This window comes from Pungitius pungitius, chromosome 18 (assembly GCF_949316345.1).
Source record: "Pungitius pungitius chromosome 18, fPunPun2.1, whole genome shotgun sequence".
Lineage (NCBI taxonomy): Eukaryota > Metazoa > Chordata > Actinopteri > Perciformes > Gasterosteidae > Pungitius > Pungitius pungitius.
The window spans coordinates 7823794-7850076 of NC_084917.1; the positions used below are offsets into that span (position 1 = coordinate 7823794).

Sequence of the window (26283 nt, forward strand, 5' to 3'; positions counted from 1 at the left end):
TGTGACAATTTACGCAAAAACGGCTCCTACTCGCAGTGGACACCCTCACCCCCTCTTCCTCCCACCCTCCTCCTCCTCCTCCTCCACCTCTTCCACCTCTTCCTCCTCCTCCCTCTGCACAACCACCTCCTTCACCGGGAATCACGAATGGTTTCGAGCCAAGGGAGGGACAGTCCGTTACAGGCGAAAACAGAAGGGAAAAAGTTGTCCGTAAAACAAAGAGAAGCCGCCCTCTCCGTTAATCCCGCGTTCGCGTCCCGCCTCTTCGTGGATTCGCGTCGTCGTCGCTGAAAGGCCGCGAGCGGCAAGAGATCAAATGTGCGGCGCGCAAAGAGTCCGGAGGGAGGGGGGGGGGACGAAGAAGAAGAAGAAAAAAAATCGCAAGTCTTCACGCACTAGCACACGGCCTCTCGGATCCGGACTCCATCTTTGACTAGTTGACATTCAGAGGCTGCCGGAGCAGATTCCTCGTTTGCATGCCTCCCGCTGATTGGCCTCTTCTTGCGCTAGTCTTTGCTATGTGAGGAGCCATTGGTTTGGTTTCGGCGTGTTCAACGTTTCCAGCGCGCGCGGGATTGGCTGCGCGCCGGGTAGCGTCACGCCGCACAACGAATTCCTGATTAACTGGGTCCCATTCACAAATTTCTCCCCCCCCCCCTGCCCCCCTCCCCACCCACCACCGTATCTGGATACTTGACCACTAATTATTTTATTTAGTTTTTGTGCATTTAAAATTATAATTAGCGTCTAATTGGCCTCTGGGGGTAAAGTAATGCTTTTCACCCGTTCAAATATGGACTAAGCCCGGTTTCTCTCTCTCACAAAGGTAACGTACCGGACCTCGGTATAGAGATCGATTTAAAAGAGTCCATTTTAATATAATTACAGGAAGCGTAGTTCTCCAATAACACACCATAAGGCGGCCTGTATGAAACTCACAATAAAAGTCAACTACGAAAAATACGAAATGTTTGTCGAAGTTAGACAAAGATCCCGGTTCGTGCACGTATACGGTATGGTTTGTGAGGTCGGGTCAGATCAAACGGGGCCGGGGGGCGGGCCCATTGGACGCCTCGGCCCCTTGCGACGCTTTGATTGACGCACAGAGAGGAGTAGCGGGCTGTGAAATTTGGCATTCCTGACCAGAGGAGCTGAAATAATGGCATTATCCAGTGAGAGAGCGCCCACTTTTCACTCCCCTTACATCCACCCGACTGCAGCCCACTCAGAAGGGATCTGATTGTGCAGCCAGTTGGCAAAAGAAGAGTTTAACGTAAGGCGGGGCGTGATGGATCCGGTAAAGGTTTGGAGCAGCGATGCCCCCTCTGCCTCCAACAAAAATACTCTCATTCAACTATAGACTCAAAGTGTCCTGTCAAAGTGTTTGACTGCTCATTGAGTTTGATTATATTTATTACATCTTCAGTTTTCATATTTATAATTCCTTTGCTGGTTCATAAACTAATTTAAGACAGATTCCTGCTAAAGTGCCTTCACAGCAAGGCTTTTAAATGAATCTTTAATACACATTAGAATCTGTATATATTCACCAAAAAGAAGGATGAGTTATACAGAAATAACTGAACCCATGTTATGTGAAATTAAATACATTGTAGATACTTCGAAGGTTATATGACATTCATTTTTTTAGATTAAACTATTTTAAAAAGCGTTAAATGGGTTAACATTAGGCTGTAGATGTAATATCTGATTTAATAGAGACATGAATCCTAGCTAGAAACTTCGAAATGTCCCTTGAAACCTTTAAAATATTTAATAAGTGAATACAAATTATTTAAAGTGAAGTGTTGTTGTTCAATGGTTTCAGTGACTTTCCCTTTCAACAAATGACTCCACAGTAGAAGGAGGAAAACATAACATAACCAAGTTCTCATATGAATAGTTGATTGATTGATTTGACTGATTCTTGAACACTTTATTATACAATGAACTCAATAAAAAAGTTAATCAAATATTTTTATCAATGGTAACTGAGAGATTCATCTTCCAATTTTGCATCAGATCTTTGTCATTAAAATGTTAAATCAATTAAGCCTTTGAATAAAACAATATCCAATCAAACGAGATAAATAAGGTAATTAAACAATTTCCCCTTTTCTAATTCACAAATTTCTTCACATAATTTTGCATTGCTTCCTTTGTTAAAACTTTTTGATTTGTTAAAAGATTTGATTTTCATTCTTTAAAAAAGGAAAATCACACTGCCAATAAATTATTGGTAATTAATTGCTGAAAACATGAATGAATGAATAATACTAATGGTGTCTTTTAAAAGGTGCCTGTTCTCACTGAGATCCACCAAGCAAATGAAAGATTATTATGTAAATCATGATTGCAATGCCAATTTCAAAGATCAACATTTTAAAATCAAATACTTTAGATTTAGATTAATATTTTATTTATTATATTTAATATTAATATCAGATTAAGGAAAACTAATGTATGATTAATGTCCATTAATGGAAACTTTTAGAGAATACAGGCCTACAATAGTTGAAATGCTTTCTTAGTATACTTAATATTTATTCCAAAACAACATGAATTATCAGATTTAACCAACCAAATAAGGTTATTGTACTTTAAAGATTTTAAAGAAAGTACAACAATTTTGTGTTGTTATATCTTTTTTGCAACTTTCCCTGTTTTGCTAGCATTTTTTGAGGATACATTTTATAACTTAAGAACAAAGTCACCGGCAGCAGATGTGGTTAATCAGACTTGATGGACAGGAAAATATAGATAAGAAAAGATATATTGATGAAAAAGTGTTTGGAAGGAGCCGAGATAAACAATGAAGAGACACAAAACAAATGTTTTTGAGAGCCTTTCTTCTGAAACAGAGCCCGGGGGGAAAGAGCCACAAAGGCTGAACGGCCTGACTTTAAACTGCTGCCTGTGTGAGGTGTCATGGGGGCTGAGAAAAAAAAAAAAACCTTTTAAACATGGGAGTTATTGTTCCCTCTGGGTTTTTTTTTCCAACCTCCCATCCTCCGAAAATGTACCTCCTTTCTTCCTCTGCCCTTTAACCTCTCCCAACCCCCCATCCCTCCATCTCACGTCTCTCTCGGCATTTCCCCTCCTTCCTCCCACCGACCAGAGACCAAACAACCGTGATGGATCGTCATTGATAATTTCCCACCATGAAAAAAAAGGTTAATGGAGAAGGTTTTTTTTTTTTCTTGAGGGAGGAGGGGGGGCGGGGGGGGGGGATGGGCAGTGCTGCTTCATCTTTTTTCATGAAGTAGCAGTGGTAGACCCCACCTTGAGCAAGCGCCGAGCCCCCCCCCCCCTCTGCACCCTGGCCCTTCCAGAGAGGTCTCCCTTCTTCTCCTCCTCCCCCTTCTGCCTCCCTCTTGAAACAGACTCTATGGACTGCATGCATGACATTCCAGCTGTGTGGGTGGCACGGCCTTTTTACAGCGACTCCAACAGTACACGGGGCTCCTGAAGCATCCACCCGGGATCCATCTTCAGATGCACTGCTCCATCCAGGAGCTCTGGTGGGCTCTCCACCTCGACCTCATTTCAATCGGGGAGGTGGAACAGGAAATGTATAGAAATGCTGCTATCCGCCGGCTCAGAAGTTCAAAGAGCAGGAAATGTAAAATGTGAAGTCATTAAACATTACAGTTCTTTTCTCCTTTACCTAAAGTTAATTATCATCTATGAATTGATGAGGTGAAGATGTCGATGGAGTAACTTAAAATATGGTTTTTGGTTTCATTGCAATACATCCCTGGGTTTTACTGCTTTAATAGTTTTTTTTACACATTTTGTTTGGAGAAAAGGTAGATTTAGCAGTTTTGACTTCTTCAGAATTTGGGGAAGTTAAGAAGATTTTAACAAAAGATAAAAGTAAAAAAAATATATCCAATCCTAGATTTTATTCAAATTGAAACTCGTCTGCTTTTGATCTTTTGCAGGGGAATAAACACGTTGTAAAGAAATTCATGAGTGGGTTACAAAATATCTTTTCCTTTTGCAAATTCACAACGGAACGCTAAGCAAGAAAATCAACACGTGTCTCCACAAAGTACATTTTGCCAGCAAAGCCATGAGGTAAAAAAACACAACATTGGTTTAATCTTCTAACTGCACACAGCACCTCGTGATTTCACACCCCTTCTTATTCATACAGCCCAAATATAACGTTTGCCTCAAGCTGCTGTAGAATCTGCAGAGCACACAACCCCCTCCGCGTCCACAATATCCTCCATTAAATCAATTAGTCATGATCCCAGAGGATTATCACACGCCGTTTTATTAAAGCTCCACATCTGCTCGTGGGAGACATTGATTCTTAACTGAGGAACAACCCGCCTCATCCGTGAGTCACAGCGACCCGGCGAGAGTACATTGAGCTTGTTTTCCCCCTTTCCACCGGGGCGAGAGCATGAGCAGGGTCCAAAGGATGAAAAAACTCAAACCCCATTAACCGAACTTCAGAGGAATTCCTCACTTTACATACAGAATGCACTTTGGGTCAAAGGGCAAAGGGCCAGAGGGGAATCCACCCGCGCCCAGGCAGGCCTTATTTAAACAAGCCTTGGAATGCCTGGTGGGGAGAGAAGAAGAAGGAGAAAAAGAGGAATAAGAGGAAGAGCGAGAAGTAGAAGAGAAAGAAGGGAACTCTGCCTTTAACACAAGCAATAAATACCAGCACTTCTGAAATAACCTACTGGTTGACTTCATGACTCTGAAATGTCTTTTGAGCTTCCCATCAGTTCAACTGGGGATAGATGTCTGGCAGAAGAGGTACGAATCGCCAAATGTGTTGCAGGTACGACAACGTGGGCTTCTTATTTTCATCTTACATGAGATTGAGTTTTGGCAAAAACGTTCTCCCACTTTGAATCACACATATTCTGTATCGGCTGTAGTCTTTTATACACATTTTCTCAAATTTTCGACACACTTTGGGGAGATTTAGGAACTTGAAGAATCTAAAATCACAATAAACAATAAAAAAAAATAAACGGCACATTAAATTAATACTCTTCAGTTATTGTAAAGTTTTGATCACTTAGAAACATCTTCCTTAAATGCACCCCATCATTTTGCAAATCAAAAGAAGCACTTCCTCTCCCTCCAAATGTGAATCTGCACTGGTTGTCGGTTAACTGAGTCCCTGTTACCTGCCCATCTGTAATTCACGATCAAAGGGAAGAGGAGTTAACGAGCACCTCTGAGCACAACTCTCTGTTTTTAGGACCATCTCGCCAAAATTTCCTACAAATGACATGCTACAATCCCCATGGTCGTGGTGGAATTCTGTCCACTTCAGGGCTTCAAAGCTGCACAGGACTCGTTCATTTTTTTTTTTTTCGGCCCGGCCAATGGGCGAAGAGGGGTGGACCCCGCGTGCCTTGACCTCGGCGACCTGCCCCGACCCCCCACCTCCCGGAGCAACCACCCACCCGGAGGCCTGCTCCTCATCGCCCCATTGTCCACTTCATCCATCCATCCATCTTTCCCTCCAGTGAAGTCAGTCAGTGGGTCAGGCCGTCCGTTCGAGTGTCAGCAACAAAGGAAACTAAATATTCAAATTGTGCTCCTTAGAGAGTGAAACCGCAGATTGCACCTCAGATGAACTTCACAAGGGGAAACAAGACATTTAAAACAACGACTTGCGGTATATTTTCATTAAAACGGAAGTTCACTATGTGGATTTTTCTAAAGGAGTGCAATCACATTGCAAAAAAGTGCCACTCCTTCACAACTCAGCTCACACACACACACGCAAGCGAAAGGCTTCATATCCTCCAAAGATGCAAAACGAGAGAGAAGAAACTCAACATTTCAGGAGTTTTTCCCGTTCTGCAGCAGCCATTCCAGAAACTCTGGACTCGGCGCCTTTGGTTTGTCATCGAGGCAGCCATTTTCCCACGGAGGCGTACAGGCTCTCCCAGTGCACTGCAGGAACCAATTACCTTTCTCCCATGAGCGCGTACCTTTTATATTTGGGTTAACTGGTCGGATGTAGGGACGATGTCTTCTCTTCTTTTATTGTTCTGATAATTCAACCTCTCACGTCAGGAGGATTGCTGTAGCAGTAGTTTTCTACAGCGGTGGCGGTTTGTCTGCACGTTAGTACATTTAACCCTAAAGACACCGCCGCTTGATATTATTCTATTAAGAATGAGTTTAATGATGAATGTTGCATAAAAAAACCCCGCATAAAAACCTGTTGCCGCATGCGGAGTAAAGCAACCACAGGCCCTTTCATAACTCTGACAACTCCGGCTGTGTTTCCTGATATTTGAACTGTGTTGCCATCTGCTGGACAAAGTTGAATAAACATGTATTTATGAATCGATGCTTTCAACACATGTGCAGACGTACTTGTTCTTTGGCACAATTGTTGTTGCTGTTTTGCAGTACCTCAATGCTTTTATGTCACATGCATATTTAATATCTCAAGAAACCCTTTTAATGAGATGATGAATTTGAAGATACAAATATCTTTAATCCAGAATGCGGATGAGTTTTTGTTGAGCCCAAGATCCTTTATTCAAAACATTTTAAATTACCAGTGTCATTTAGTTTTTAAACAAAAATATATTTAACAATGTGTGAGCAGCATTTTACTTGTCGAGGTGTAGCTACACGTTTAGTGTTTTTTTTAGGCCCCGACAACACAAACCAGGCGTTGTATGATGATTAACAGAAGGAAAGAAGAAAAAATAACTTTGTTATTTAGTAGTTTTTCCCCCTCAGGTATCAAACAGCTAATTAAAATGAAACCATCTGAGGAGCTTGGAAGGAAAATCTTTTTCTTAAATAACCAACGCATACAAAAAGGAACCTTAAGAAATGAGTTGCAGTCTATAAGCTTAGACCACCTTTTCATGTATGAATTGGCCACAAAGGAAAGAAGTTGCACCGGTTAGCCAAATAAAAAGACACAGCAGCGTTACAGTTAGAGTCATGTTTATTTACAGCAGAATCCTGAACCAAAAGGGGAAAGAAGGGCAGAGGGAAGAGGTTAAAAGGAGACAGTCTCTTCAGATCAGGCGCTTCAGGATTCATGTTTCACTACACAGTTCTTAATTTATTTATTCACCATTTTTCTATACAGAATCCATTCAGCTGTAATATCAATGCGCCAACAGAGTGTGAGTCCTCTGCTGGAGGGGAGGAGAGTTGGAAATAATAAAACCAAAAAAAGAAACACCACAACAGGGTAAAAAGGAATTCATTTTCTATAAAAAAAAACGTTTTGTTGTTCTCACCATGATAGTCAATTATTTATGTATCTACATATACACATATCTGTGTGTAAATGTGTATGTATGCATACACACACACACATACATACATACATAGATCTATATATTTTCTTTCCATGTCCACGAAGGGCTCTTGTGGTTCCATGATGTCCGAGTCCAGGCGGCTGCAAACCCGACAGCATTCAGGTCGTAATATTCAGCCTTAGTGAATCAGTCACAGGAGGTCAGAGCGGACCAATGGCAGTCTTTCTGACCCGTGACCTTTCCGACCCGCGGCCTTTGTCCCACCTCCTCGCGCTGCTCTTTGTAAGAAGAGCTCTTAGGTCCAGAGCCACGGTGGCGGGGAGCTGAGACTCAAAACTTGGGCAGCCCTGTCGAAGCAGTCTGAGAAATGATACACTGCACACTTAACATGCACGGCGTTCTAGGCCAGACAGCATAGAAAAGTAAAAAAAACTAAAAGTCAGTTATCTGCATCATTGTCCGCCCGCCCCCCCGACTTCCTCCAGGGCGACCACTCACACCGTTTCTAGTTTAGTAGAACATGATAAATGCCGAGCACCACAAAAATGGAAAGATCATTTAAAATAAAAAGGCCGTAAGGGACCAAGTGAGGACAAAAAAAAACATCCTGTGGGTGAACCGTTATTTTAATTTTTGAAAGAGCATGATGGGTTTCACACACACACACACACACACACACACACACACACACACACACACACACACACACACACACACACACACACACACACACACACACACACACACACACACATCTCCAGGCTTTCAGTCCAGACTTTCACAATAGTCTTCATTGATAGAGGTGAAGTTCAGATGACATGTGCTGTTGTGCTGTTCCACTGACTTCTCTTAAGTCAAAATGTATACAAACCCATCCGATATCATCATGCTCAGACATTTGTCTAAAAGTTGATGCTTTACGTGTCTTCATGGCCTTGGATACATGTACATTTAGGATGTGCACAAGAGAAATTACCCAGCATGATGTATGTTGATGAAAAGTAACATAGCATACCGTTAAATGAATTTAACATTCATTTATTAGAAAAAAACAAACACTGTTTACATTTCCACCTGTCCGAAGACTGATAAAAACAAAATTGCCCCCTGTTGAGTTTTCTGTAACTTTTTAGGACAAATCGTTTTCATTAGACATGTCGTGTGCTGTATGACGTCGTTAGAGCCAACACACTGGACACTAGAGCAGGAAACCAGCCATTTCATCGGCCAGCTGCCAATGCAGATGTTTGCTTTTTTGTGCCAAAGGTCCATCAGCTACGTTTCTATCACACAAGTCAACAAACTTTAGAAAACAACCTGTACGTGATGGATGCTCACCAGTCGAGTCGACAAAACCTGGCAGCCATAATTTACCAAAATCCCGCTGTTGGCTGGCGTCAGTTTCCCACTCTATTCAACATGCTCCCGAACACAAATACAAACTCAAGATACCGCAAATACACATATATACAAATAGAACCGGCCCCTAAAACGCAGGGGGCAGCGTAACAATTTATAATGCATTTCTGTATATGCCAAGAATAAAACTTTTCTAAATAAAATACATAGTTATCTGTGAGGGCGTGGAATGGGGCCAGCAGAACAGGGAGGAGGGGGAGGAGGAGGAGGAGGGTGGGTGGGGCTCGTGGAGAGTGTCAGAGGGAGGAAGCCCCGTGTAAAAAAAGACCATTGTGCTGGGATGAAGATAAAGTTAAAGAAAGCAGGGAGAGGGATGGAGGGGTAAGACTCTCCTTCTTCACCGTGTCGCTGCTCCAGAGCACCTCCTTTGCCACTGCAACTATCCGCCTCTTCTCAGTTTTTTAAATATTCTATAATAATAATAATTATAATGATAATACTAATACCAATAACAATCATGAAGAGAAGAACGATAAAAAAATACTATATATATAGTATGTATAGACCCCAGTTATGTCTCACAACCCTAAGTCCACAAAAAGGGGGGCAAGAGGCCCTAGAGTTCAGAGTCGGTGACAAACTGAGATGCAGAGAAAATCAAAGATGCAGGGAGCGAAGGAAAACGCAGCGGGAGGAGGCCTGACGAATGGAACGAGCCGTGAAAGGGAAGTGGCAAACGAGACTAACTATAGAGCGGAGAAAAAGGAAAAAGGAGAGCGAGGGGGCGGGGGCGGGAAAATGGCAGGATGTGCTTTAATGAAGAGGAAATAAACGGAAAAGAGGAAGCGGCGATGAATTGGAGAGGATGTAGGGACCAACAATGAATCGTGTTGGGGCGTGGTGATCCACACACTGGTGTCCTTCTGAGGGTTTTCTTACAGAAGATTTGCGGAAAGCATGAACAAGTGATGACAACATGGCCTCACTGTGAGTGCCCCTCTCTCCTTCCCTCCAATTAAGGTAAAAAGATCAGCAGTCCTCCCCGCACTGGCCGTTTGTCCCAGGGTGCATCATACCTCCAGGAAGCGGGAGCTGCTGGTCTTTGTGTGGAAGGGCTCGGACCACATGCGCCGCAAATCCCCCTGTGGGCCGCAAGCGCAGGTTTGGACATCAGCGGTGACTCAAAGCAAGTCAGCGTTGCAAAGCAACAAAATAGGATAAGCCTACTAAGAAATGGACTGTAAACGATCTGTACAGCATTTTTCTAGTCGCTTTAACACTTCATGTCATCATTCACACCCATTCGCACATTGATGACAGGAGCTACCATACACAGTGCCACCTGTCACGAACATTCACAACCGTTAAGTGTCTCGCCCAAGGACACATCGGCATGCGGGTTAGCAGGACCTGGGTGCCAATCAGAGGATTGGGGGACGGCACAGATTGTCAACCTAAGAAATTGTAGGTTTAATTTTGCAATAGTTGTAACAAACGTACTTGTAAACACTACGGACTTTGCACTTCTGCATAACTGCCACGCTTAACTTGATTGGATCTCTAAGGTGTAACCGTACCTTCAGGTAGGCCATAGTGAGCAGAGGCAGCAGGGTGAAGGGCACCAGGTAGAGCAAGGCGGGCTGAGCCGCACGATGGATCCTGGAGGCCACAGTGGCAGTCAGCAGACCTGAAGACAGAGTTAAATCATCAATGCATTTCTTAAAAATTAAAATTAAAATTAAGATCCTACCTCAACCCATCGGCTCCCTGACACCTAGAGCAATCACCTAAATCGAACAGAGCGCTTTTGCCATATAACCCTCGAGCTTTCACATCCATCCACCCATCGCTTGCTTTTTCTTACCCACAAAGTATCCGATAAGAGTGCAGTGGAAATAGGAGACGCGCTGCATGCGTCCAGACAGGGGGACCTCCCCGTTCGCTTGCTTCTTGTAGTTGTCGTAGCGCAGGACGAAGCACAACAGCAGCCCCGGCATCACAATGTCTCCTATTCCCAGCATCGAGAAGTGACTTCCTGTTGAGCTGCACGGGTTGGAAGAAAAGAAGTGGAAATACGTTTGTTGCAGGTGGAATGCAAAGTGAGCGGGAACTTGGTTCACACCGAGTCCGCGGCGTAGAGTCGGGCAATAAATGCAGGATGCAAACATAGATCCAGATTGAATGTGAAATCTGAATAAAAGCATTACAGCGCCGCTATAATGCTGATTACATCAGCACATCAAAGGGTTGGATTCATTTCCCTGCATAGTTCCACCAGTCTTACCTGGGGAAGACCAGCTTTCCAGGTAAGGAGAGACGGGGGACGTCGCGGCCCATCCCTTGTCCCAAGTGGAGCTTTCGGGACAGAACATCTATGGGATTTTCAGCAGGTTGGGTGGCAACTTTGACCATCACATTACTATTGAAGATGTAGGCTGAGAAGAACACCTGTGGGGGGAGGAAAGAGGAATTTAGCCGCTCACGTTGACACATTCTCATTTCACTTTTCTAGGGCCCAATATTGTCTCATTGTTACTTATATTCCCGGGCAAATGTAAACCATGCAATGGAAGTCGCTTTGGATACAAGAGTCAGCCAAATGACATGTAATGTAATATCTTCCTCAATTGCAGCTTCAACTTCTCACAGTACGTGGGGAAAATTTATTCAATTCATCTAATGTTCATCTCACATAACATTATTGTGAACATAAACGGTTGACGGGGAAATAACTCTGAGGGCAGGTTGCTAGGCGCCCGGCACAGTGAGGATGAGAGCAAGTGCTCACAGGAGGAACATCAGCAGAAAGGTGTTTTTTGTGTCAGTGATGATTTGTGGTGTCTGAGTTTCGTTTGTATTTGTGTGCAGAACAAAACAGTCTTTACTGCGTGAGACAAAACCTGAGAGAAGCAGTTTTCTCTCATCAAATGGCAAATGTTAACTTTCTCCTTTTCCCTGAGCAAGTAACGACAGCTACTGTTTAAAATGAATACAATCACCTGAACGATAACAGATAATACATGCAAAGCAGCAAGGTGTGCCTAGATCCAATGGATTGTACCACCCTCAGATCAAAATCTTAACTGACTACTTTATTCAGAGGTTTGATGGAATGACCGTTGCAGTTTATCAAACAACTTAAAGATAGAAAAAAAATTAAAAATAAACGACAACCCCTCCCCTCTCTGTCACTCACTAACCCACTGATCCTCATAATAAAATCGCCATTCATGGCACCGGGTCCTCTGTACTTTGGTGCCACTTTAGCTGCTAAGTGGCCATTGCTTTTGAGTCTTGCGCTCAGTGCAGGCGTGGATCCAAAATAGGTGCCAGATATGGATAATAAATCCAACCTGAATCTACAAATGACACAAAAGGACAGCTAGGGTGATACGTTTGATAATTTCTCAAAAGGAAGTTGGGATGATCATCCTAATTATGGCTTGTAGCATCCAAGGCTGAATTGTGCAGCTGCCTCTCTTGTATTATAAGTTCAAACTTATAATACAAGAGAGGCAGCGGCACAATCAGGTCCTTCGAAAACATTTGTGGCTGGAAAATGTAGAACTGGTCACTCCTGAATCAACTAATAACAAAACTAGTAGGTACATGTTTGTTTCCTCATTTAAGGGCTTTCACAAGCTAAAACATTCCCATTTTACATTACATGTTATTTAGCTGACACTTTTATCCAAAGCGACACACATTGCATTATAACCCATGCATTACATTTTAGCCTGGGGAACAATTAGGGGTTAGGCGTCTTGCTCAGGGACACTTTGACATGGCACATGGGGCAGCTGGGATTCGAACCACCAACCTTGCGGCCTCCAGCACACTGCACTACTCCATGCGCCACCATCACACAATAGAAAGCTCAAATGTATAACTATATACTAATGATTGTGTCGCGTGTATAATGTCTGATGTGACCTTTTGGATGACTTACCCAAAACACATCATAGATGAGCAGCCCTGACAGCAGCAGGCAAGACACCTTCAGACTGGGAAGCCGCACGAAGGCTATCATGGCGACGCACAAGCCCATTGCTAATGCTGCAGGGAGGAAAGAGGCAGGATATTTGAAACAGCACCATTGATTTGGGAAAATGTATTTATGAAATATGAATAACTCTGCAAAAAGGCCTAATTAATTAGTCACACTATTCTGATAAACCTCTAGGCCTAATTACCTTTTGGATGAATTTAATGTTATAATGATTTCATTGGTATTGTAATCATATAAACATCGTTCATAACAACGTGAGATGCAGCTGGGGCCATTTATACAAGTGTGTGTCTCCCTTAAAGTGCAGAGGGTGGCAATTAAAATTGAATATTCATCATAAAAGGTCAGAATCATTTCGTTAGATAAAAACATGTTCTTTGGACTCGACAGCACTCTGTAGTCTTTGGATCACACAATACAAAGAGTATAAAAATAAGTGAAGCCTCATCTTTAGCTACAGCTGTTCCGAAACACCCGGTTAAAACTGAATGAACAGATGTGCAATAAGAAGAAGCAGCTCCGCTGCACTCTAATATCAATTTAAAAAATGAATATCCATATTATAAATAATACTTGAGTTCCGGCCTACACGGTTGTCAAACTCCTCGGTAAATAAGATTGAGATTGTTTTCCACTTCTATTTTTGATGATTAACTGCTGTAATTTGTGTTAAGGGAGCATTGTTTGCCTGGAATATGTTTTAAAGTCAATCGGGTCAAATAAATGAAGTACACCCACACATTCATTTATTTTTCAGCTGAAATGCCAGTTAGTATTCTGACTAACATCAGTCTATTCCTACAGCTAGCATTGGTCACACTAGTAAAAGCCCTAAAATCGTGTTGCTAAAAGCTTCATATTGTGTAGGTCATGATGTGAACTTCCTTCTTCTACAAAAGACGAGAGAAGGAATTGTTTTGCTTTGGCCTCTATCAAAGATTGAGAGGGCTGAATACATTTATACTATTCCACAGCAGCAAAGTTAGCCGCTATGCTAACAGAACTGCTCACTCACTTTAAATCATGGTATAACAATTGGCAAAGTCGGGAATGTGAATCCAAAAACACACTGGAGTTCAGAGTAATGTCACCAGCTGTCAGATCCTCGAAGATCAAAACCGGCTGCGGAAAAACATTTTTCAGGGGACCTTGACCAATGAATTCTGGTGACTGACACGAGAGTCGGGATAGAGAGACGCACCGTCCATGAGGAGCCAGTGTCCGGTCAGCACCCAGATGAGCACCAACATGACGGAGAGGGAGAAGGACAGGAGCTCGGCCAGAGTGAAACGCCCACAGCAGCCGAAAGAGATCCTGCAGTAAGACAAAGAGGAGACGCTCTCAATCCGATCTGTGTCACACAGAACTGAAATGACGGTGAGACGGCTGGACGGGACATCTGTGGGATTCTCCGCATACGGAAAGGGAAAGGGACAAATAAACAGTTACAAAATGATAACTTTTACACAGAAGTAGTTTTTGCATACTTGGTGATTGGTGAGAGAGCATTGTTCTGTGGAAGTGAAGCAGGCGACAGGGCTGAGACCCAGTGTAGACAATAAAACTTCTGGCGGCCAAATCATAAAAAGTCTCCTCAGCTAGCTAGACGGTTATGTGTTCTCCCTCTGGAGGTTTCATTTGGTTAACCAACAGCTTCAAGTGCATCTCAACTGGAGTGGTGCCGACCCCCCGCTTGTGATGCAAGCCGAGTCTTAAATCTGGATTTGAACTTTACAAGGCAGTTCGGTACCTCATACAAGTTACAGAGAAATTCTGCTGCAGATGTCCAAACACCTGAGGCCATTAAAATGTTTTGTGTGAAGCCGTAAAAACGTAGTTTCTCCAGATCACACTATTAAGCTTGCGGGCAGTTTCAGGTTGAATTGACAGGAAGCCAATTTACAAATAGGCTGAAGCACAGAGCTTTTTGAATACTTGTGAGAGACACGGGAAACAGCTGGAGGCAGTTGTCACGACAACAGAGGTGACTGACAGACACTCAGAATCCACACGATTCCCTTACTTGTTCTGCGGGGAGCAGGGCCTGGTCAGATACTGGCACATTGGCAACAAGAGGAACGCAAATGCGATTGTTGCAAGAACTGAGGAGAAGAACAAATCACAGCAGTTAAAGGAAAGGACTAAAACTAACTACTCAACAAAAAACGTGAAACCCTCCGACGCCGCCGCCAATGCGGTCCAGTCTTATGTTCAAGGGGCGGTACTCGCCTGCAGTGCAGATGGTGAAGACCACCTGTACCGAGTCGAAGAAGAAGAACATGACTAGCAGAGACACAGAGGCTCCTATGGGCAGGAACAGGGCCTGCGTGGAGTCTATAGTCTGAATACCTGCAACCCAACACATGAGTAGCGATCACTTGTCAATTCAAGAAAAAAAAAACCTTGGAATGGATCACCCGGGGCCTCGTCACACTCACTCACACTCACTGTTGTTTGTGTTGCTGTTGTTGAAATTCGTTGTCGTGGGGTTGCCGTCTTTGTCCTTCTCCTGGTTCTCACAATCCATGTTCAATGATCTGCAGGATGGCAGGGAAAGAAAGAAGGTTGGTTAGACGGAGACATCTGTTATCATATTTTCAAAAGCATATAAACAGACATGACATTGAGACTTCAAAATACCACATTGAATTCAGTGTGGGGAAGATGAAAATATCAAAAAGATGACAAAATTTTGAAAGGTGGGAGGCCTGAAAAATAAAGATTTCTAGAGGACGCAATAGAGACATTTCTTTATACCCAAATGTGAGACCCAAAAATCACATTTCAGTTATCTCAACAGTCCAGATATCCATGCCAAAATTAACAACTTTTAGAATATGATAAAGGCCCCAAAAGGCCCTTAGTTTGTGAGAATAATATTAATTCCTTGAAATACCATAGGTTCCTCTACAACTAGTCGTAGCGAGGACCGTAATGATGATGGGAAAGGGATGACATTTAAAACTAAAAAGGTCCTCGCTCCAACGCCAGCAAAGTCGCTGCCGTTTGTAGACACTCACCTGAAGCTACCATAGACGATGAGAAGAATGGAGATGAGGAAGGTGGACACCTGGCTGGAATCCACTAGGGAGTACGCCCTAAAGAGGACAGAGAGAAGCATACAAAAGGTTTAAGAAAATGCTGTGCTAAACAAAGCCAAAGATATTCTATTCCCCTGATACAAGTGCGCTTAAAATAAAAATCCTCTGGATCGGTACTTTGAATCAGTACTAAATATGAAGCAGAATGTATGGCTTCTATATTTATAAAAAGAACCAGACCTGTTTCAAACAGATATAAAGTAACATACTAAAATAAAATTAAAAAAAAAGCAGAACAGCCTGCAATGCATGAGCCATTGCAAAGCCCCACCCCTTGAACGCAGAGCGTCCAATCACTGCGTAGGGTTCCAGGATTTATTCTGCTTCCTAGACCCAATCGATGGTTTCACATGGAGCATTAGAGCAGTGGTTTCCAAACTGGGGGGGGCGGAGGAACCACAGGGGGAGCGCCGCTTTATCAGCAGGACACACACAGGCACATAAAAATAATATATATAACAAATTGATGAATACAATTGGAAAAAACATGTTATGCTATAGTTGACACTATATCGTATGGTTGCGCCGAAGAAATAAAAAGTAAAGCAAAATAAATCAAGCGGACCAACGTGACATTGCGCTGTGTTCCAACACCCATTGCACGCCCGGGGGGGGGGGGGGGGGGCTCGACAGAAAGAGTTTGGAAACCACAACTCATACCAACAAGAAAAAGCTAACAAGTAATGCCCTGTGTAGTTAAATTAAACCATTTGTCAAACTGTCTTGATCTAATAATCGTTTGCATGGATGTACAGATTTAGAGCTCCAATTTGAACGGTTTGATCCGTTCATTTAGCAAGTTCTTAATTAAAAGGAGAGTGTAACTTGCGGATGTGTTTGTCCTCAGAGTTGTCGGTACATTCCTTTACACTCCTTACTTTGTTCGGGTTTGAAACTTTAAAAGATAATTCCCCTCACTGCCAAAACGTTTTCGCCTCAGCAAAACTCAACCGGATTCCCTGTGATTAACGCGGCATTGGAGCCACATCTTTTAGTTTTAGATCAGATGATCGATTGCGCACGTAAAAGGACACGTAACGACGCTAATGGTGGAAACAGAATTAATTTGCGCCTATTTATTTTGAAGGAGCAGAGGACGGCGGGGAGGATTCCAACATGTCTTACACGTTTGTAAGGCTGGCCTCGCCTTGCCAAAAATAATCTAAATTCCTCTTGACCTACATCCCCCCCCCCTTTGCAATCTGTTTGAGTATTGTGAGGAGGACTAGACCAAATAAACAGTAGCTGATCAAGGACGTCCTAATCCAAGTCCTTGGCTAACGGATGCTGTTAAAGAGTGGTCTCCCTTCAGAATGAAGACGGTGGCATCGTCACTGGCAATCAGCAGAGGTTGTGAATATTACTCATCCAATTAATTCCCAAATTAGAAAACCTTTTTTTACGTGTAATCATCTTCTTCTTCTTTACATACCGATGCTGCGTTTAAGCCACAAACTGTTCCTGTGTCAATGATCTGGGGCCTTGACGTGGAGCAGATTTGACATGCAGCTTTATAATGGCAGCTTTTGATGGTGCAAAGACAAGGCCGGCATTGTGAAGCGACCGCCTTCATGTGAAAGGTACAGATTTGAACCCAAACTCTTTAGACTGCATTGCTCCCTCATGGCCAGAGTATTAAAAATAAAAATGAAATTGGTCCCAAAATACATGACGATCATTATTTAAAAAAAAAAAAAAAATTTAAAAACGGTAGTAAAGACATTAATTTAATTTTCCCAAAAAACAATGCATCGCATACACCTACAGCACTACACCTTTATCAGCTAATATTGGCTTGCTGATTTGTGTTGTGAATGTGTTGTTGAATGCTGGCTGATAAAAAACAAGTAATTGATGCACATGAGGCAAAATAGTCAGTCCTCCAAACAGAAAAACATAAACGTCAACCTCCCACAAACTCCAAAGCAGATGAGATTTTAGCTCACATCAGTATCGCGCTTAGAAATACAGAATAGTTTTTGCTACATGAGTGGATGTTTGATTGCACAATGTCCTGCTCACTATCTAATAAATAATTGAGTATTTATTATATCGAGAATAATAAATGAGACAAATAGAACAAAAGTTACAAAGGGGGAAAAGCGGCAGAGGGAAAGTCTTTCAAACCATGTTGACAGATGGCTCCCCCTGGAAACCACTTTAGCAAAGAACAACAACAACAAGCCGGCCCTCTCTGACTGAATGAGCCGAACACGACAGTTGCTACACAAGATGATGTTGAGATCAATCAACGCCTGTAACGACCACTATTTCCCACTAATGGCATTTTTTCGTTTGATTTAACGACCTCTGGGTCAGATGTTTTGAAAGCAAAACTATCTCCCGCTTCACTCCCGCTACTCAACTTGGTCACACGAGCCGGGTAGGACGGGAAATACACTAAATACGTGTACAAGGAAAAGTATTTACGCCATATAGAAACAACTGGTTATGGAACTTGAAAATGGGAGTTTTGGCCAGCAACAAGTTACTTCTCGTGGATACTGTCTGCCAAAAAGCTAATTAAAAAACAGGCAGAAATACGCCCATGTAGAAACACACCCCAGATGCATTTCAGTTCTGGGTATTGCTGCTGCATAACTAGTTTCCTTCCAAGTAATGACAGAGCCAACAGCCCTCGCATAACAACCTTCCGTGCTCCAATTTATTGTACATCCTGGTGAGGGTGTGACAGAGGGAATCACTGGTTACATTGTGATGCAGAGGTGGAGGAAGAGAAAAAGAACTCCTGAGCACTCCTGTCTCCTTTCATTCATTGAGGGGGGCAGGAATGACTACGGGATGTTCATGAAGGGAGGTGTAACACGTACTTCACTGTGGAAAGGAGACACTGGGAAAATACGGCACCACGGGCCGGTTCTTGTTTTAGAAAAATGCATTTGACAAACACTCGGCGGGCCACATCTTAATTCAGATTCAACACACCACGAGGCTGTTAACACTTATTATTTGACCCCAAATAACGCCAAAACATACAACACACCCCTCCGTGCACTTTTTGTAACCACTCAACTGAGGAGGTTTTGGCAATTAAAACGGCGATTATGAAACTGGCCCCTGTTCATCCACACGCGCGCCCCGATGATGTCACCGCCTCACTGTCAACACAGCGGGCAGATAGACAGCCCGTTGCATCTGCCACAGGCCTCATTCATATTCTAGCATCGAACCGCTTCGTCTGAATTCTGCGCACAGCAGCCGGTAGAACATGGGTGAGATGGATGAATGGAACATTTTAAAACAAAACACAATCCCGGACTGTTGAGAGCTGGACGGCAGCCCAACGTGCCATAAGATGTCCTTGTTCACAGACAGAGTGGGTTTTCAATAACACAATTCCAATACCGAGGTTGAATGCATGACTTGACCATTAAAAAGGCCGGGTCACCCGGCTACAAAGAAGACTTTCACAAACGCTTCCCTGTGAGGCGTGCACATGAAAGACTAAATAATATCTTACTCGGTTCTCACCAGGATTATACATACCATGGTAACACACTTCAGCATATATATATATATATATATATATATATGTGTTAACTTAACAACATGCAAATATTCACCCCAGTTTACATTAGCGACTGGTTGGGAGTAAATTGATCCTTCGTAGATCCTTTGGGTACGAGAATGTGTGACCTTTCTACCCCTTTAAAAGAAGTACAGCTGCACGCACATCCCAGCTCCTGTGGGAGTACACCCTTCTGCGGTATTGTTTCCATTGTTTAAATAAGGGTTAATGAGTTGTCAAAGACAAAAGAAATCACGAGATTTGGGCATCTCCGAGGCACAAGTATGCCCTGCAGAGTGAGGGTTCAAGTGAACTCGGGGAGAATACACACCTACATCAGCTGCTGGTCCTCACTTGATTATTTATTTTCAGAACCCACGGCCACTGAGCCGTAGAGATAAAGATGCATTCGATCCCAGTATGCTCAGATCAAAAGCTATTTAGGCTGGGAAATTCTGATGGCTAACCTTAAGTGGGGCTTTTGTTCAAGAAGCAGGCAACAGGTGTTCAGTAATCTGTCAGAATCAAACAGAGCAAATTGTGCTCTTAGCAACACAGCAGCCTCAGTTGTCAAGTGTGTGTATAGTCAAGCGTGCTGTAGATGAGAACTAAAAGGCAGTCATTTAAAAAGACAGATGCGCATTTACAAGAGATATTTCTGTTAATCACGTGTGCAGTCTAACTAGATGGTCGTGCAGTTAGTCTTCATAAAGGGATTTGGGGATAAAATCATAATAACCATGTGAATGGCCCCATGGAAAAGGAGTCCCGGTTAAACAATTTATGGCAGTGTGTATATATCATTTGTTCTAAACTACTTCTCATTACTTCTAAATACAAAAATCGTTCTGAAAAACCTTTATAAAATCAGTGTGATAATAATTTCTTGAAAACATCCTCAGAAATGGCAGGTTCAAACTAGAAAAGCGGCCACACCAGTGAAGGCTGACGTAATAACTGTAATAACTAATGTCAGGCAGCAAAAAAAATACAAAATCCCCCCCACGTAAGCTCCTCTTCTTGAATACTCCGTCTTCACATTAAGAAAAATTGTTGATGATGGAAAATATATTGGAAACATTTGCAGGGACCACGGTGAGCTTCAAAAACATTTTGCAGAAGGCACGCTCAGTTTTTGATTGCAATGGTAAAAACAAAACAAAAAAACAAAACCGAAGCAAAGGCACACATGTATAGAGAAAATCATTTTGATGTTCAGTGATACAAATGATTCTTCCACACCCTCCACAGAACTAACGGTGGAACACAAGTGCTGGTAAACCGTCAACCATGGACGAGATTTGGCAAACAACTGAAAGATATCATTCCTGGTTGCATCTTCCTCTTGAGGGCATTCGTCATACCTTCATAGATGTTCTAGACCAAAGGGGGAAGTGAGTCGGCACCTTTGCAAAAACGTGTTGTCTGCTACTTTCCCCCCCCAAACATGTGCGAGCATGTCCGTGTCCGACACCTAACCCATCGCCTCGTGTGCACTCGGCTGTGATGCTTATTGTCTCCTTTCCACATCACAAGCCAGTCTTTCTCCGTCTCAATATATAACCTCACTGGAACATTTGGTTAATGCGGAATTGCCACGTAATCGCACACTTGCCTTGAACATAATATAAACTGGACCCTTTAGGTGTTCAATAAAGCAAGAACTATTGGCTAAGTGAAAGCTTTGGAAAAAACATAATTATTGATAATTATTACTCCAGATGGGGGTTTTTTTATCTCCAAATGTACATATTAAAATGTGTTCATGTGATGTCATCAACAAGTGCCGAGTCTGACCACACACCATTAGATAACTGCGTAGGTCAAGGACAAGGAACAAGGAAGTTGCACTCGGCCCCAAAGGTTGTGAATGTGTCATCAAACCACAACAGACAAGGCATAAAAAAAGCCACCTACAAAACTCCATGCCTTAGATAAGGTAGGTACCTTCAAAAGGAGGTGCGGTAGGGGGAATTCAGGTTTATTGGGACATCAGGTAATTTGAGACAGCATATGGAAAAAGCATACCTGAATTTACCCTGTGCTTATGGGCAGTCCATCCAGCATGCAATATCATTCTAAAAACCCTTTTAAATCAACTACCACGAATGCATAACATAATAATAGAATGTCCATCTTCACGTAATGCAGTGGTTCTCAACTGGTCTGGCTCCGGGACCCACCATCACCCCTTAAAGACAAGCCGCAACCCAAATCGAGGAACATTCTCAACATCTCAAATGTATTCAAAATCAAGTTCATAATGTTGTTGATGTTTAATTATCCTAAAAACCCAATGTCTCCCCCATATCAGAATGGTCTGACCCAAACTGGCACACGCTGCTGAAAACATGGACGGACGGGCCGGCAAAAAAAAAAACGACACTCTGCTGCATTAAAAAAGTCCCTTCAAAATATATATATATATTTTTTTCTTCTAATTTTATTTCCCCATGCAAAGGCCCGCAACACACTAAAAACGGGTCCGCCAGTTGAGAATCACTGACGTAACGCAATAGCTTCGAAATCGAAAGTGTATTATCGGTTTTGTTTTTTTGACCTGGTAAAGCAGGACTTAAGGTGTCTGAGCTCTGCAGCAACAGAGTACGGGTTTGCGTCCAACGACTCAAGACGAGTCACAAATACAGGCACAACGGGCCGGGGGGCATTCCCAAACGACTGGCGTTTGCCAAAGACAGCTTGATTTGTGCAACAAGCTGAGTTTTTTTACCTAAATGGTATGAAGGAAAAAAACTACGGAGCAGGTTGTGTAATAATGCAACAGCAAGAGTTTCACACTCCTGCATACTGATGTGAATGAAGTGAATTTAAACGCCCAACATTGATTACATTACATTGAGAACGCCAGAGCCGGCGGCCCGTAGTGAACCGTTCTAACAGCACTACAGGATGGGCTACATCCAACTCGCCTACAGTGTTTTCCTGAGCGGACCATGACTGGGCACTACACAAGAACCAGGTTGACTGTGACGTGACATGCCATATGTCAACAAAGCAAGGAGAACCTGGTTAGACACTTGTGCACTACATCTTCATGTGCTGCTAGGTGGATGCAGTGATTAAAATAAGCTTCAAGTGGTGTGCGGTCTTTCCTCACCTCTCATGGTTGTGGAATATTTTTACCAATTGTTCTTCATGCCGTTCATGCAAATTGGAGTGACAATAACTTCTGAAACTTCTGTGTATACATGAAAAACCACAACAAAATGACTCTGACATTAGTTCACACAGAGAACAGCGTAGCGTCAATGATACTGCCCACAAGCACATTTCTTCTCAGTTGATGTGAATATGAACCAGATACACTTTATTATGCAGGTGTTTCCATGACTGATCTGGGTTCAATCTGGAAAACCTTTCCAGATCTAGACATAATTCAAATCCCACAACATTATTTTAGTAGTTTCAGGACTATGCAAACCCTGATCTCTGAAGTTCGCTGGTGACATTCAGGTCATTTTTCCTCACAATTGCTTTTCATTGCCATCAGATCTTCATCATCAAACGATGTCCGTTACAATTCATAACTGGAAAGAAGCCCTCCATTGCAACTGTTCCACCAAAAACCTACATCAAATGTCTATTAAAAAAAACACTGTCCTCGGCAAAGGCGTTTATTTGTATTCATATCAAGAAATTGTTAATTAAATCTAACAAATTAAGTTCGTTTTTATTTTACATATAAAACATACTAACCGTTTGTAGCACCCTACTTCTGTAGCACAGTTTAGGCCTCAAAATAAATGTTATAATTGTCACGACGTTCCTCTCAACAGCAGGCGTAGTTTTAAAATTAAGTAATCTAGGAATTATAGGCGTGGTTGGAAATACCGGAGAGAACAGTCGTCGTTCAGGTGAGTAATCACAATGTGACAAAACACTGTTGACCTCCCCCCATTCAATGAACCCAGAGTTATTCGTTTGGACCGTTCTGACAAAGGACAATGCAACTCTACGCATAGTGTCAACAACCCCAGTTTTTTTTCTTCTTCGAACCAGCATAATTTCTCTTATTTTATAACCGAGGCCTCAGCGACGTCCGGACATATTCATTGATGGGGCAGCGCAATTCAGTGATCACATCATCTCTGTCTGCCTTCCTTTCACATGGCCCCCTCTCCAAAGCACTCATATTCAACTATAACGTGAACACGGTTTCCAGTCGGTGCACCACACGCTTCCTCGCGTGTTGTGTGTGACAACCTGTCGCGTGTCACAAGGCTAAACCTCGCCATGAAACTCGCGTTTTGGGACATGACTGCGATGCCAGTTAGCCAAGTTAGCTTAGCTCCGCCGTGGAACCTTTGTTATTGTGTGCAGAGGATCGACGACGAATGCTAGCCGTCTGATGAGCTAACACCGATCCGCAGGCACTGTTGACGTTTCGACACCATCGCACAGTAGCCTCACAACTTGTACAAGGCAAGCGCTCGGCATGTCAGCGAGCGAGTCGTAACCCAAATGAGTTTATCGAGCCGTTAGCTGGGCAGCTAGGCTCACAATAGCTCCGTTGGCAGCGACCTAGGCTAGGTAGCACTAGCGTAGCATCAGCTGATAAACCTGATTAGCCACGGCGAGCTAACCAGCCCGTTTGAGTTAGCCGTTAGCAGAATCAGAGCTTCGGGGGGTTGGGGGGGGGGGGGGGGGATCAGTGACATTTCACACGCTCCGCGGCGATAGATGCATCGGAGAGGGGTCGGTGTGGAGAGTTAGTCCGTATATTGCCACAGAATACGGTTCGTTGATTGAGTGACCTAACGTTATATCATCGTGCTCGGTAGCAGTAGCCAGCTGCTAATGTACGGTAGCTAACATAACTGCTAATCGGTAGCGCGATGCCCGTGCGCACTCACCAGGATGAGTAGCCCTGCTCCGCCATATCGCCGAAAACGGTGGGTTCCGCGACTGTGGCTAGCGCCGATTCAGGTCCCGGTGACAACCCGGCAGGGTTTCTGCTTATCCTTCACAATCCAACGTCGTAGCAGTTACTTTAAGGTGACAACATGACGAGCCATCCCGGCGGCAGCTAGTGGCCACTAGCTGAATATGTTGCGATTGAAATGGGAATGATGGTTTGCTGTCGTTGGGTGGACAAGACAAAGCACCGAGAAAAAAAAAAACACTGGTTATTTTCGTCAGTTTTCGCAAATGTCCCGCCGTCAGCCCAGCCGCGAAGGCTTGGTCTCCAACGATGCTACAGCCACTGTAAATCCATAATTCAGCACGATGTATCCGGAATATATTTAGATATCTCCCAAGTCTGCACCGCTCGCTTCTACGGGAGACGCTCAGCTTTGTTTTCTATGGCGAGTCGCGGGAGCGCGCAAAAATCGCCCTGCTGTAGAGCGACACAAGTGGGACGCGCACTAAAACGCTTTTGTGCGCTGAAAAATGCTCGCAATGGTTCGCCTTCAGCGGGCGGCATTGCAGCCTATCGTTATACACCTACCGCCGAAGCCCCCGGCGTCACGTACATTACACAATGTTATTCGTGGTTGTTGGTATTGAAATGATCGCCGAGTCAATCGATATCGCTGTAAACGTGATTTGGAATTGCTGACGACATGCTGATGAACAGACAGCCCCTCGGTGTTGGGCTTATTAAATAAACCGAGAAACGGGTTTCACACAAGAACACTGTGTCTGTAGAGGCGATATACAAATAATTTGTATAGATTAGACCAAATAGGATTTTGGCCTTTTCAAATTATTTTTGCAAAGGAAGAATTGCCCAATGTTTTAAAGAATTATATGTGACCGTTTATTTTAAACCCGTTTCGGTTCAGGGGCCTAAGGCTCCTAATCAAAAGACATGCATCAGATATCAATTAGGCTATAATACAAAACAAGACGCAGAAAACAACTACATAAGAAACATTATGGTGTATAACAACATTTCAAATAATTAGAATGACTCGATAATACCTGTGGCCTTATCATTTATTTTCTTGTTGTTCTTGAATGTTTTTATGAAAATACATGTTGGGGTGCCCCCTGAGGCGGATTAATGTAATCATAATTTAAAAAAACGCTGGATCCATAAAAAAATAAAATAAACATTTTATCATTCAGAATGTAGCAGATGATGAATCAAAATTATTGTAAGGGACACATGTTTATGTAATGCCGTTTTATTCAAAATTAAATAAATGAAATAAATAAATGAAATATGCATTTGAAATACATCGTGAAATAAATAAATGAAATATGCATTTGAAATACATCGTGAAATAAATAAATGAGGCAATAAATACATACATATTAAATACATCATTTCATGGTACTTTTATTTCATAAGTACACTTTTTTATTTCATAATGGCACTTTTCTTTCATAATGCCACATTATTTCATAATGGCACTGTATTTCATAATGGCACTGTATTTCATTTCACGTTATTATATGCAAATCAGGGGGCGTGGCTATCTCTCACATTCAGAACAGACAACAGCCGTGTGCAAAAAAAGGCTAGCCACGCCCCCTGATTTGCATATAATAACGTGAAATGAGCCCACAAGCATGCATAAACAACCAATCTCAATATAAAACTGGTGGATGGAACGAACAACGTACCATTTATATTTGCCACACTAGACGGTCAAATGGTGGCAATGCCATCATTCGCTTCAAATTTGGTTATCCAAATTATAAACCTCAGCAACCACTGGATGGATAGCCTTTAATGCTTTTACAGGCATCCATGGTCTTCAATTATCCTGTTATTCCCAGAGGTGCCACCATGAGGTGGATATTATTTATTGTGAACTAAGAGATTGATGGGATGGAATTAAATAGACATTCATTTGGTTGCAATTCAAATAGCCTGCTTGAGACGAATGAATAAACAAACTGATGCTCAGAAGTACGCATGGCGTGACGAAACAGGAAAAGTAAGGACACACCAGCAAGATGCTGCCCTTCTGTTAGAGCTCACACGGAAGAACAGCCACTCACTTGATGTGTTGAACAAAACAAAAGATGTAATATTCA

At 42.8% G+C, this 26283-nt stretch overlaps 1 protein-coding gene across 2 annotated transcripts; it reads right to left on the reverse strand.

Moving 5' to 3' along the window:
• Positions 1 to 8296: 8296 nt before the first annotated feature.
• Positions 8297 to 24785, reverse strand: sppl3 (signal peptide peptidase 3). 2 transcript variants are annotated; one of them, XM_037484624.2, is made up of 11 exons: positions 24147 to 24785; positions 15663 to 15740; positions 15085 to 15179; positions 14872 to 14991; positions 14666 to 14744; positions 13844 to 13956; positions 12583 to 12689; positions 10918 to 11081; positions 10498 to 10676; positions 10211 to 10320; positions 8297 to 9775 (listed from the first exon to the last, which is right to left on the reverse strand). In XM_037484624.2, exons 1-11 carry the CDS (start codon positions 24170 to 24172, stop codon positions 9704 to 9706), a joined length of 1143 nt encoding a protein of 380 aa, XP_037340521.1. In that variant the 5' UTR covers positions 24173 to 24785; the 3' UTR covers positions 8297 to 9703. The 2 variants fall into 2 exon arrangements, with proteins under 2 accessions (XP_037340521.1, XP_037340522.1); XM_037484625.2 differs by having other exon boundaries at positions 15091 to 15179; positions 24147 to 24783.
• Between the last annotated feature and the right edge of the window lie 1498 nt (positions 24786 to 26283).

What these genes read in the sequence shown, in the direction of transcription:
- sppl3 (XM_037484624.2), bottom strand. Translation starts at nt 24,172, where the DNA reads ATGGCGGAGCAGGGCTACTCATCCTG. An exon ending in GAGCAGGGCTACTCATCCTG is followed by an intron (nt 15,741 to 24,146) that starts GTGAGTGCGCAC and finishes TGTCCTCTTTAG; the next exon opens with GGCGTACTCCCTAGTGGATT. An exon ending in ATCGTCTATGGTAGCTTCAG is followed by an intron (nt 15,180 to 15,662) that starts GTGAGTGTCTAC and finishes GCCATCCTGCAG; the next exon opens with ATCATTGAACATGGATTGTG.